The 12232-nt window shown below is 37.3% G+C and overlaps 1 protein-coding gene across 1 annotated transcript in view; it reads right to left on the reverse strand.

The window, feature by feature from the left end:
- Positions 1-3088: 3088 nt before the first annotated feature.
- The window catches only part of MAN1A1 (mannosidase alpha class 1A member 1), a 161809-nt gene continuing 152665 nt past the window's right edge, over positions 3089-12232 (reverse strand). Inside the window, exons 11-12 of the mRNA XM_042939715.1 lie at positions 6098-6213; positions 3089-5696 (exon numbers count right to left, since the gene is read on the reverse strand). Coding sequence (XP_042795649.1) covers positions 5570-5696; positions 6098-6213 — 243 coding nt within the window. The 3' untranslated portion in view covers positions 3089-5569. The remainder of the gene's footprint in view (positions 5697-6097; positions 6214-12232) is intronic.

Consider the following 12232-nt stretch of genomic DNA (forward strand, 5'->3'; position numbering starts at 1 on the left):
GTTGTGCTTAAATCTTGGAGTAGAAACAAAATATGCTTGTCATGACTTGCTAATTTATTCATTATTTCTTCTGGGAGGGTTGGGACTTATAATTCCCAATTTATACAGTTGCATAGCTTACAATTGTGGTTTCCAACTTTAGCATGCTCAGTAAGAACAAAAAGAGCTAGTGGTGGACTTCACCACAATTTTGATCTGCTAAGTTTAGGGAAAGTCTGTAAAATCTGCATTTCAATAGGACTTCCAAGAAACTCTGATATAGGTGAATAGTTATATCTTGAAAAAGAGCCTTAGACCAGTTTTCAAGGGTGAGCTCTGAATTTACACCTTTAGTTTGGAGTGCCTGGATGAATACAATATATTGTTTGTTTTCTATTACCATAAATCTTACCGAATCCCTGTGTCTGGAAGCACAGGACAAAAAACAGTTCCTGTCCTTGGGAAAATCCCCCAGTTTTCTCATATTTAAAATAAGAGTTAGACTAAATGCTGTCTAGACTCTTATGTAGTTCTGATCCTTTATATGCATACCTGATGCCTGGCAAATATTTCTTGAAGATTATGACTCATGTGTTGGCCAGTGTGGATAGAATGAGCCAGGAAAAAACAGAAATCAGTCTTTGGGACATTAAATCAATTAAAAAGATTAAATAAGAACCCCACCCCCCACCCCCCCATTTTAGTCCAACTGAGGGAGCTGGAATGGCAATTAGATATACAAACTCTATGCTCAAATGAGAAAAGATTTATCTAGTTTTCTTAAAATGTTTAGCAACTGTCTATATATAATTATCAGAAATTAGATGTATTGAGTGCCAAGCTGCCATCTCTGTGGATGGTTGATGGTTAGTATAATAAGAATCATGTTTACAATATCCTTTAATAATTCTGTCAGCAATGAGTAGACAGAGCAGGCATTATGTGTGTTACAAATAACTCAGAAGGTTCCCATTTGAGTAGCTATATGTTAAGTGAAAAACCAATTCCTTTGCTTGATGCTGCAGAAATAGTTTTCTTATGAGACAGGGATTATGAGATTAAATCATAGAAATAGTAGGCTCTTCAAATAATAATACTGAAAAAACTCTATATTAGAAAATCATGACTTACATTTTTCTGCTGTGTATTTTACAGAGGGCCACACATAAGTTTTTAAAAATTTGGTTGGTGGAGAGTTGATTCTAGCCTCAAACACATATTTACTCCATATTTCCTTAAAACAACTACAGGTAGCAATAAAAAATGGCCATCTTTATGATGATTTGTTTAAAACAACAGCATGTTATATAATACTGATACCTAATATTAAAAAAGAAATTACTGCTTATTGGGGCACCTGGGTGGCCCAGGTGGTTGAGCGTCTGACTCTTGATTTTGGTTCAGGCCATGATCGTGGGGTCATGGGATTGAGCTGTGCTGAGCCCGGAGCCTGCTTGAGATTCTCTCTCCCCACCCCACCCCTCTCCCCTCTCAAAAATTGCTGCTTGTTAAAAGCCATTTGAAAATAGCCATAGCAAAAGTTAGGAATATAAGGCTCATGCATTCATTCAGTCACGACATTCACCATGTGCCACCAAGTGCTATATGCTACTTAAGATGGGCCGCCTGGGGCGGAGGAAAGCCAAACAAACTTTTGGTTCTCATGGGGGTTAAATTTTAAGGGATTAGAGAGACAATAAGCAAATAAGTAAAGAAATATGTAACCCACACCTTGAGAAAGAGCCTTAGACTAGTTTTCAAGTGTGAGCCCTTGAATGCTAAGGAGAAAATAAAATAGAGCAAGGAACAAAGAGTGATGGGGAATTTTATACGAATTTGTCAAGGAAGCTATTCTGATAAGGTGACAACTGAGCAGAGACCTGAGTGAAGTGAGGAATGTGCCAGAAAAACACTGGGGAAAGAGATGGACCTAGGGGTATTTGCTAAGTGAAATACATCAGTCAGAGAAAGGCAAACACCGTAAGATTTCACTTATGTGCAGAATCTAAAAAATAAAACAAATGAACAAACAAAGCAGGAACAGACCTATGAACACAGAGAACTAACTTCTGTTTGCCAGAGGGGAGGGGGGTAAGAGGGATGACTGAAATGGGTGAAGGGGAGTGGGAGCTATAGGCTTCCAGTTTTGGAATAAGTCACGGGAATGACAGGTACAGCACAGGGAATACAGTCAGTCAGTGGTATTGTAATAGCGTTGTACGGGGGCAGATGGTAGCTACAGTTGTGGAGAGCATAGCACAATGTGTAGACTTGTCCACTCACTATGTCACACACCTGAAACTAATGTAAGACTGTGTTAACTATACTTCAGTTAACAAAAATTAAAAACAAACAAACAAACAAAAAAACATTGGGGAAAGATTTCTAGGCAGAGATAACAACAACCAGAATGTCTGATGAGACATTCTAAAAAATCCAACATGAACTTGAAAAACCTAGGCTTTTTCATAAATATTGGAGGCTCTCCTGTAACTGAAGTTCTCCCTTTTCTACTAAGCTTCTTTGACTGCTCAAACCCTAGTGACCTCCTGCTCCCCTCCTCCCCCAACTTCTACAGAATTTAACTGGCACCTAAATGCTGTTTTGTTTTGTTTTGGTGGTGGGGTGAATCTCATTTCCTCAACTGGATTGCAAACTTAAGAACAAGGATCGTACTTCATGCTATTTCTTCCACTAACTCCCCATCTCTACTCTATATGCCCGGTGTTGAACATATTTTGGAGTCTTAATATGATATCTGATTAATCAAAAATGTATATGCAAAATTTTTTGCAATTTTAAGTTTGTAATGAGAAATGTTTCCTTGTCTAGATTCTCTGGGTGTGGTATGGAATCACTATCAGGATTAATAATAATGACTATTATTTCAACTTGCAATTGTATGCGCTCACCCCGACATATACAAAAGCTTACTTAAAAGGAGAAAAACAACAAATGAGGAGATATATTAAAAGGCTTTATTCACAATAGAGAAATTTTACAAATATAGTTTTTAAAAATTATGTGTCAATCTATTATGTTTCCCATAACATTAGAGATTTATATAAAGTTGGATATGGCAGAATAGACTTATGTACAAATTAAAAACAATCAGTGAAAAGAATGGGTACTACTACATATGAAGGAGTCATGACAAACATCTTCGAGTTCTGTAAATTTCCATACAACTTATATGTGTAATATTAATTGTGCACAGTATACCAAAAACATATGCAGAAACACAAAATTAAGTGCTATTTTAATTATTCACCTTTCAGGATGTGAATACATATGTAAACTTAACTGCACAGTTTTGCTGAAAATGAGAGTGTCTACCTAAGGACTTAAGTTGTTTAAAATAATTAACACAAAGTACAACTTTAAATTACATCACCATAATAATCATCTCTCATCTTGTTTACATTTTTGGTGTTTTGGGGACTTACGTTAAAAAATCCAAGTTTTGGAATTGAAAAACTTTGTTCTTGCCATTGGCAGAGCAAAAGGTAGTACAATCATCTTGCCTATTTATATCAGGATACAAAAGGTACATTATAGTGCAGTGTGTACACATGACCTGATTTTAATATCCTCTCTGCTGCAGAAATGCAGATCACCTTTGTGCTCTTACAAATCAAACTGAAAATCAAAGAAAATAAATTAATTTAAGTTGCTAGTCCTAGGACATTCACGTGAGAATTATCATCTAAATACATATGGCCCAATTTTTGCAATAATCTTTCACACTTTGCTTTGAAGTCCTGGGAAGAAAGGACTCTCAACTATCTATTCATTTCATAAGGTGAGCTGAAGATATGAGTGGAAGGAATTATTCTGGGTCACAGGAACTCATTAACATGGCAATAATGATGTACTAAAGGATCTTTTTCATTTACTAACTTTATTAATTTATTCTTTGACATAAACCAATGTACAGTACTGAAAAAAGAGCAGGTCACACAGGTGGTCCTTTCAGACAAAGGAAATCTTGAAACACTTTCAAAAGCTGAAACAGCTAAAACAATGGAGTCTACTGAGAGCCAATAAAATAATTAAAAAACAGTATGTTGAACCATACGAAATTGCTGATATAGGATAGTTTTTAAACTACAAGTGCAGCAATTTCATATGGTTCAGCCTAATTCATGAGGTTGCACTGACCTATCTGACCCCTCCAGGTTGAAAATGCAGGTGCTCAGAGTCTCTGTTCCTCAGTAAATGCATCATCATTATTAGCCCTTTCATGGGAAATATGACATGGGGTGCCACCAAATTTATTCTTGGGAAAGCCACTCATATCTCAAAATAATGCTTGTTCTTAAAGAAGAATCATATCATTATTTTGATCTGCTCTAGGACTGTGGGGAATTAGGAATGTCCATTCCTATATATTGCTTTCAAGCTGGGATCTCTATGTTGAATTTGACCACACAAAATGTACTATATTCTTATTTGGCCTAAAAGTTTATTAGATTTTCTTCAATTGAATATCTATTCAAAAGAATAGATACACTAGCAGAGCTTCTTTCAGAGTTAAATTCTGCTTTTGTAAACTGAAATGAAATAACTTACTACATTTGAGAAAGGGTCTTTTTCAAATCTGAAAAATCTGAGCCAAATGTAATGCTTTTTTTTTTTGATAACAAGAAAAAAAACCCTTAAAGATGAAATACAAACTAAAAACCATGTGAAATACCCTTTTTTAGAGAGACTCAATTTCTTCATATACTCAGTTAAAAGCAAAAACTAATGCACTAAAAGTTATATTGTTTCCTTTAAAAAAATATAATTCCGTAGTAACAGAGCTCTGCAAAACCTGAACGATCAACCCATTGTGTGGTAGGGAATGGGAGAAATTAACCAGGGCATGATCCAGAAATGACACAGGACATTTAAAGTAAAATTTGAGAACTAATTCACAAATTAGGAAACACTAATATAATTAACTAACAAAAATATACCATGGTTCCAATGAAATGAGGTCAACATGAGATGATCCTTTTGGGATGACATTCTAATTTGAATTACAATGTGAGTGAAGTATTTTAGAAGACATTCTATCAAATAATGATAGACCCACATAAAGAAGCTGTCTGTCACAGTTATAAGATCTGTCTCTGGTGGATAGACAAACCAGATTAACATAAAATTGAAAAGGAAAAAGCTTTTTTAATATTTAATTTATTATTATGGCTTTTTGCAACATGGCAAAACATTACAGCTTAAAGCAGACATCATCTCCTCATAGAGGAGGAAAAAGTTTTGCAGTCAAATCAAAATTATAATTAAGAGGTCACTGGTATACCATTCTATTCAGTGTAATAAAAATGATACACCTTCATGAACTCCAGATTACTTAAAAAACTGTAAAAAACCTATGATCCACTGACTGAATAATAAAGGATAGGATAAGGAATTTAGGTCCATCTATGCTTCTGATAATAAACCTAAAAGACTGCAAAACAATTTCAGAACTTAGAATAATCACAGACCTACTGATAAAAATTCATCATGTGCCTGAATACCAGAAAAGGAATCATTAAGGTATGCAGTGGAGGGAATGGAGCAGAGTAAAATATGAAATGTCTTTTTATTTTTCATTGACTTCAACTTCCTTTTTATTCGTAGAGAGTACAGGGAGAAGATGTGCCTCGGTATTGAAGATCCAGTGTTCCAGTGGAAGTAGATCGTCATCAGAAAATATTAAGTACAAATACCTGGAGGGAGAAACGTGAGCATATGAGACCCGAGAGACTGTGTCAGGCAGGGAAAGCAGAAACACACAGCAAAAACCACATCAATGTCTCCATTCATCTCACGGAGAATCACGGACAACAGTCAAGCACTGCAAAACCCTGAGGCAATGCCGTCACTAATGTGGAACAGAGAAGCTGCTTTGTGTTTGGGTAGTAGTATGTGAAAACCCACAAAGCAATTCCAAGTCATCAAACTTAGGTGACGACTGGAGACACGCCTGCAATTATTGCCAGGCATGTAAGGATGGCATTCGGAAGCGGTCGTACTTGATATTATTTGAATGTGTCCATGATGAAGACATCGCCAAAGAAGATCTGACCAGGTACCTCTGCCACATACGTTTAGAACACATTTTACTTACTTTAGTGTCTCTGCTAGGAAGAAACTCTGTTGCACATCGTCATAACTCTCATGTCTGAGGTAAACATCTCTTAGGCCTGAATAGCCTCCATTCACTCTGCAGTGATTTTCCAGGGCCTACATTACAAGGAAGAGGGAAAAAGATGGTCACATTTCAATAAATTGCCACCAATTTTTATTGTGAAATTGCCAAATTCAATAAAATAAGGATTCAAGTTGGATGATGCATTGGAAGAGTTTCAGGTGACAATTTAAAAGGCCACAAAATGTAAATGCATATAAAGTATGAAAAGTTAAAGGGCACATGGACAATACATCTCACCTAATTTGGAACACTTCTACATTTAATTTTGAGACAATTTTTAGTGATTTTTGTGAGTTTGGTTCCCGACCACTACAATAAGTGAATATTGCGATTAAGTGAATCAAGTGAATTTCTTGATTTCCCAGTGCATATAAAAGTTATGTTTACACAAAATCTATTAAGTGTGCAGTAGCATTATGTCTAAAAACAGCGTACGCACCTTAATTAAAAAAATACTCTGTTGCTAAAAAATGCTAAACATCATCTGTGTGTTCAGTGGGTTGTACTGTTTTTGCTGGTGGAGGGTCTTGCCTTCATGTGGATGGCTGCTGACTGATCAGGCTGGTGGTTGGTGAAGGCTGGGGTGGCCGTGGCAAATGCTTAAAGTAAGACAACAATGAAGACTGCCGCATCACTTGACAGTTTCTTTCGCAAATGATTTCTCTGCAGCACGCAATGCTGTTTGACAGCATTTTACCCATAGCGGAACTCCTTTCAAAATTGGAGTCAGTCTCCTGCCACTGCTCTATCAAACATGTTTATGTCATATTCTAAATCCTTTGTGGTCATTTCAACAATCTTCACCAGGAGTAGATTCTATCTCAAGAAACTACTTTCTTTGCACATCCATAAAGGGCAACTCCTCATCTGTTCAAGTTTTATCATGAAATTTGGCAATTTGGTCACATCATCAGGCTCCACTTTCAATTCCAGTTCTCTTGATATTTCTATCACAAGTGCAGTTAGTTCTTCCATTGAAGTCTTGAACTCTTCAAAGTCATCCATGAGGGCCGGAACCAACTTCTTTCAAATTCCTATTAATGTTGATATTTTGACCTCTTCCATAAATGACGAATGTTCTTAATGGCATCTAGAATGGTGAATCTTTTCCAGAAGGTTTTCAATTTAGTTTGCCAAGATCCAGAGGAATCACTGTCAATGGCAGCTATAGAGTTATGAAATGTATTTCTTAAATGCTTAAAGTCAAAATGTTCCTTGATCCACGACCCGCAGAATGGATGCTGTGTTAGCAGGCATGAAAACATTAATCTCATTGTCTTCCTTATAGCTCTTGGGCTACCAGGTACACGGTCAATAAGCAGTAATATTTTGATAGGAATCTTTTTTTTTTCTGAGCAGTAGGTCTCAACAATGGGCTTAAAATATTCAGTAAACCATTCTGTAAACAGATGAGCTATTATCCAGGCTTTGTTGTTCCATTTTAGAGTGGCAGAGTAGATTTAGCCTAATTCTTAAGGGCTCTAGGATTTTTGAAATGATAAGTGAGCACTGGCTTCAATTTCAAGTTACCAGTTGCATTAGCCCCTACAAAAGAGTCAGCCTGTCCTTTGAAGTTTTGAAGCCAGGCTTCTTCTCCTCTCCAGCTATGAAAGTCTTAGTGGGCATCTTCTTTCAATAGAAGGCTGTTTCATCTACATTAAAAATCTGTTGTGTAGTGTAGTCACCTTCATTAATGATCTGGGCTGGATCTGCTGGAGAACTTGCTGCAGTTTCTACATCAGCACCCGCTGCCTCACCTTGTCCTTTGATGTTATGGAGATAGCTTCTTTCCTTAAATCTCATGAACCAACCTCTGCCAGCTCCCATCTCTTCTTCTGCAGCTTCCTCACCTCTCTCAGCCTTCACATAATTGAGGAGAGTTAGGACCTTGCTCTGGATTAGGCTTTGGCTTAAGGGAATGTTGTGGCTGGTTTGATCTTCTATCCAGACCACTAAACTTTCTCCCTATTAGCACTGCACTGTCTTATCATCCATGTGTTCACTGAAGTAGCACTTTTAATTTCCTTCAAGAACTTTTCCTTTGCACTCACAATGTGGCTGTTTGGCACGAGAAGCCTTCCTCATTAAACCTAATCATTTCTAGCTTTTGATTTAAATTGTAAGATATGTGACTCTTCCTTTCATCTGAACACTTAGAGGCCTTTATAGGGCTATTAATTGGCCTAATTCCAGTATTGTCATATCTCAGGAAAGAGGGAGGTCCAAGGAGGGGGAGAGAGTTGGGGGATGGCTAGTTGGTGGAGCAATCAGAACACATAACATTTATCGATAAAGTTCTGTCTTATAAGGGCGCAGTTTGTAGCAGCCAAACCAGTTACAACAATAACATCAAAGATCACTGATTACACATTCACCATAATAAATATAACAGTGAAAAAGTTGTAAATATTGTGAGAATTACAAAATGTGACACAGAGACATAAAGCAAGCAGCAAATATTGTTGGAAAAATGGCACCAATTAGACTTGGTTGACACAGGTAGCCACAAACCTTCAATTTGTAAAAAAACAAAAACAAAAACAAAAACACAATATCCACACAGCACAATAAAGCAATGCACAATAAAATGAGGTACGCTTTTAGTTGTACTTGGTCCCTATGCCTAATTTTCTCTGGCTCTTATAGAAAAAGTTTGCTGACCCCTGATCTAGAGAGACTGTTAATGTCAATTGGGATTATAAACCCAAAAACTTAGAACATATACTGGACCAAAAAAGCTGCTAGTACACTCAGAATATCTTATTTTATAAAAACTGATTGCGGAGTACTAATTAGTGACATTGGTAACAGATATAAAAGAAGAAAATGCAAAGCAGTGAAAAAATGTGGCTGATATCTACTTCTAAAAAAAGTGTTTTTTTTGTTGTTGTTGTTGTTGTTGTTGTTTTTGTTTTGCTCTGGGATGGAAGAAAATAGGATGAGTCCATTTCTTAACTGTCTAGAGAGAAATGATGCTACATTTCTGAAGTTCTCTGACTATAACGAGTATTTGGAAAGGAGATGGGTTGGGCAGTGTGGAAATGAAAATTTAGGTAACAACCTAACACAATTTGCAGGCTACATGAATAAAGAAAATACCTCATGATTTGGTACTTTTTAAAAGCCACTGGGAAAATAAGATCAACTTAAAAAAATGCTTTGATTATATTCTCTGTTGCAGACAAACAAACCAAGCAGGGAAAGCCTGTGGAAAGGAACTTTCAGGTCCTAATATTTTTTTCCTTCCTTCCTTTTTTGACAGAAGTTCTTTTTGATTAAAAAGTCAAATACCAGATACACTGGAGTAGACCAGAGATTATTTGTAAAAAAGAAAAAAAAAAAAACAGGATTTGGAAGAAATGGACAAGCTTGTTATGGAACATAATTAAACCCTACTCCCAGACATTTCCTAAAAAAGATTTTAACAATGAAACTTTTTTCCCCCCTTGAAGTTCTTTGGTGATAAGCTAATGAGAGGACCAGGCATGATCAACTGCCACTCCTCTCTCCCATGGAAATTTCTGTTAAGTTCCCTCTTTCATTATAGGAAAACAGTTGTTCTGTGGGGTAGACAATGCCCAATCTTTTTTCTTCTTTTCAGTTCACCCCCATTCTTCTTCTCTCTCTGTCCTAATGTGGTGAGCCATAGTGGTCCAGAACACATTCTAAAATCTTAGAAGAGGGGGCCAAATCCCAGCCCTAGACTCCCTGTGACCTCAGATGTTTCTGGACCTAGGCAATGTCCCTTTGCTCAACATGGGGCTGTCATGAGAATAAAACAAGATGAAGACACGCTTACCATAGTGACAGGGACCTTTCAGAGGCTTTTGGCAAATTAAAGAGGAAAAAAAAGGGAACTGCCACAGGCTTTTTTTTTTTTTTTTAACTTTCAAAAAATGAAAAACCTTCAAGTCTAAACTTTGAAACTTTAGGAATATGGAGCCTCCTGGGCACCCATAACAGGTCCTGGTTTCACAGTAACTCAACAGTGGAAGCAGTCACGTATTTATGCTGCACAGTCTGATTAGAACATCATTTTACTACAATCTGTTCTTGGGACTCTCAGACTCTAGGCATAGGGGTCACCTCGATTTTATGTAAATGCTTACATTATTAGTGACCATATGTGGCTGGGATGTGCTAATAGCAGAGAATAGAAAATAGGAAAATGTTTACAGTTACTGGAAGTCTACACAAAGGATGAAGGACAACCCAGACACCAGTGACTATACCTTTTTAGGGGGAAGAAAGGTAAGAGAATAGGGAGCAGCATGAGTTAAAATCCTAAGTCAGAAAGATAAAGAAAAGCATTCTCTTATCTTTAGGTTAAACAGCTTAGATAAACAGCTGATCCGTGGAGATTTCCTAGAGTGGATCCCAGGCAACAATGCTAATAATAAACCTGAATGGTTGAGTTTGGAACCTAGCAAAACAGACATATCAAAGATTCTGGAAACAGGGTTCCAGCCTGAGAAGGGACAAGAAGGGACTGAGAAGACAATATGGAAAAGGTCAGATTTAGGAGACCAGAAAAAAATGTGCGTAAAAAGAAGAAATACAAAATCCCTATATAAGGCTTATCTGCTATTGTGGACCAGAGGAGACCTCATATAATTTATACATACCTATAATTATAGATGTTGTCAAATCTATATTTACCAACACATATGTGAATGTATATGTATAATTTGTAGTAGACCTTTATCAGAATATTATACCTACTTAATTGGGAGGAATTTAATAAAGTTTTCATGACATTATTGAGAAAAAGCAAAAGAACTATCAGGTAAATGTTATTTCTGCTACATAGATTCACAAATGCATGAATATCTGTGATTAATGGATTGTTGGTAATTTACGGAGAAGTTTCTAGTGCTGTATGCTGGATTATATAATCTCATATCTTGTTTGACATTATTATTGTGTTTGGCATTACCATTCAGGAATTTGGTTAAGACATGGAAAGCAGGTTTACTGAGTGTATCAATGAAAGAAGGCTGGAAAGGGAGAATTTCATTAGAAGACAGCAGGGCTGACAAATACTTTACAAATAGCAAGTATGGGTGAAAACAGATATGGAACAAAAGAGCCGTCACAACAGTGGCTATGTAGTAGCTAACACCATTTGACCACAATTTCAGTGTAAGCCAGGAATTTTACAATCTACTAAAAGAACAAGTTGGACCATAGGCTGTGGGAAATGATACTCAGAAGAGAGGTTATTGATTTGCACAGCTCAGACCTGAGAGACCGCACATGTCATGAGGACGCAAATGGAGAGAAGTGTTGGGTGGGGAAGGAACAGGTGGCAGAACATGCTGTCTTCAGATAAATGAGGAGCTAAAATGTAGAAGAGAGAAGGGAGTTTTCCTCAGGACCCCCAGAACACAAAACACTGTAAATTCTGCTTTCAAAAAGTAACTTTCTAACACTTTCAGACATTAAAAAATTGGAATGAATTACTTTATTAGTACCATATTCCTTTTGCTACAAAGTCCTTGGATTGATGAGGAATATCCATTTGGCAAAGACGAAGACAAGTCTTTTCTTTGAGTGGAAAGCTAGATAGACTAGGTTAGTTTGAAGGTATACTCCTATGTTTTAGTTTGGCTTCCCCTAAAAACAGAGCATGAGACAGGGTTGGATGCAAGAAGTTTTTAGGTGATGAATGGGAAAAGTGAACGAAGCAAGGGAGAATAGCCAGTGAAATATGTTGACTGGGTTACAGCTGTGGGCCGCAAGGGCTCCGTCCCACTGGAAACCATCTGAGGAACCACGCAGAAGGAATCTCAGAGTTATTCTTCAAAGAGGGAAGACTGACATAGTTGTCCATCAACTCTGAAGCCTCACTGCTTCAGAGTTGTCCCTGGAGACTTTAACTGTCCCGCTTCCCAGACCACAGCCTGGGAGGAAGCCCAGAGTCAGAGCAGCTGAGAAACACCAGGGAGCCCACAGCGATACTGCCCACCGCAGCTGCAGCTGAAACAAAGGAGGGCTGGGGGGTGTGACACAAGGGAAAAAAGTACCACCACACCATCTAAGTCTATGATT

The sequence above is a fragment of the Panthera leo genome, chromosome B2, assembly GCF_018350215.1.
Source record: "Panthera leo isolate Ple1 chromosome B2, P.leo_Ple1_pat1.1, whole genome shotgun sequence".
NCBI classification, from domain to species: domain Eukaryota; kingdom Metazoa; phylum Chordata; class Mammalia; order Carnivora; family Felidae; genus Panthera; species Panthera leo.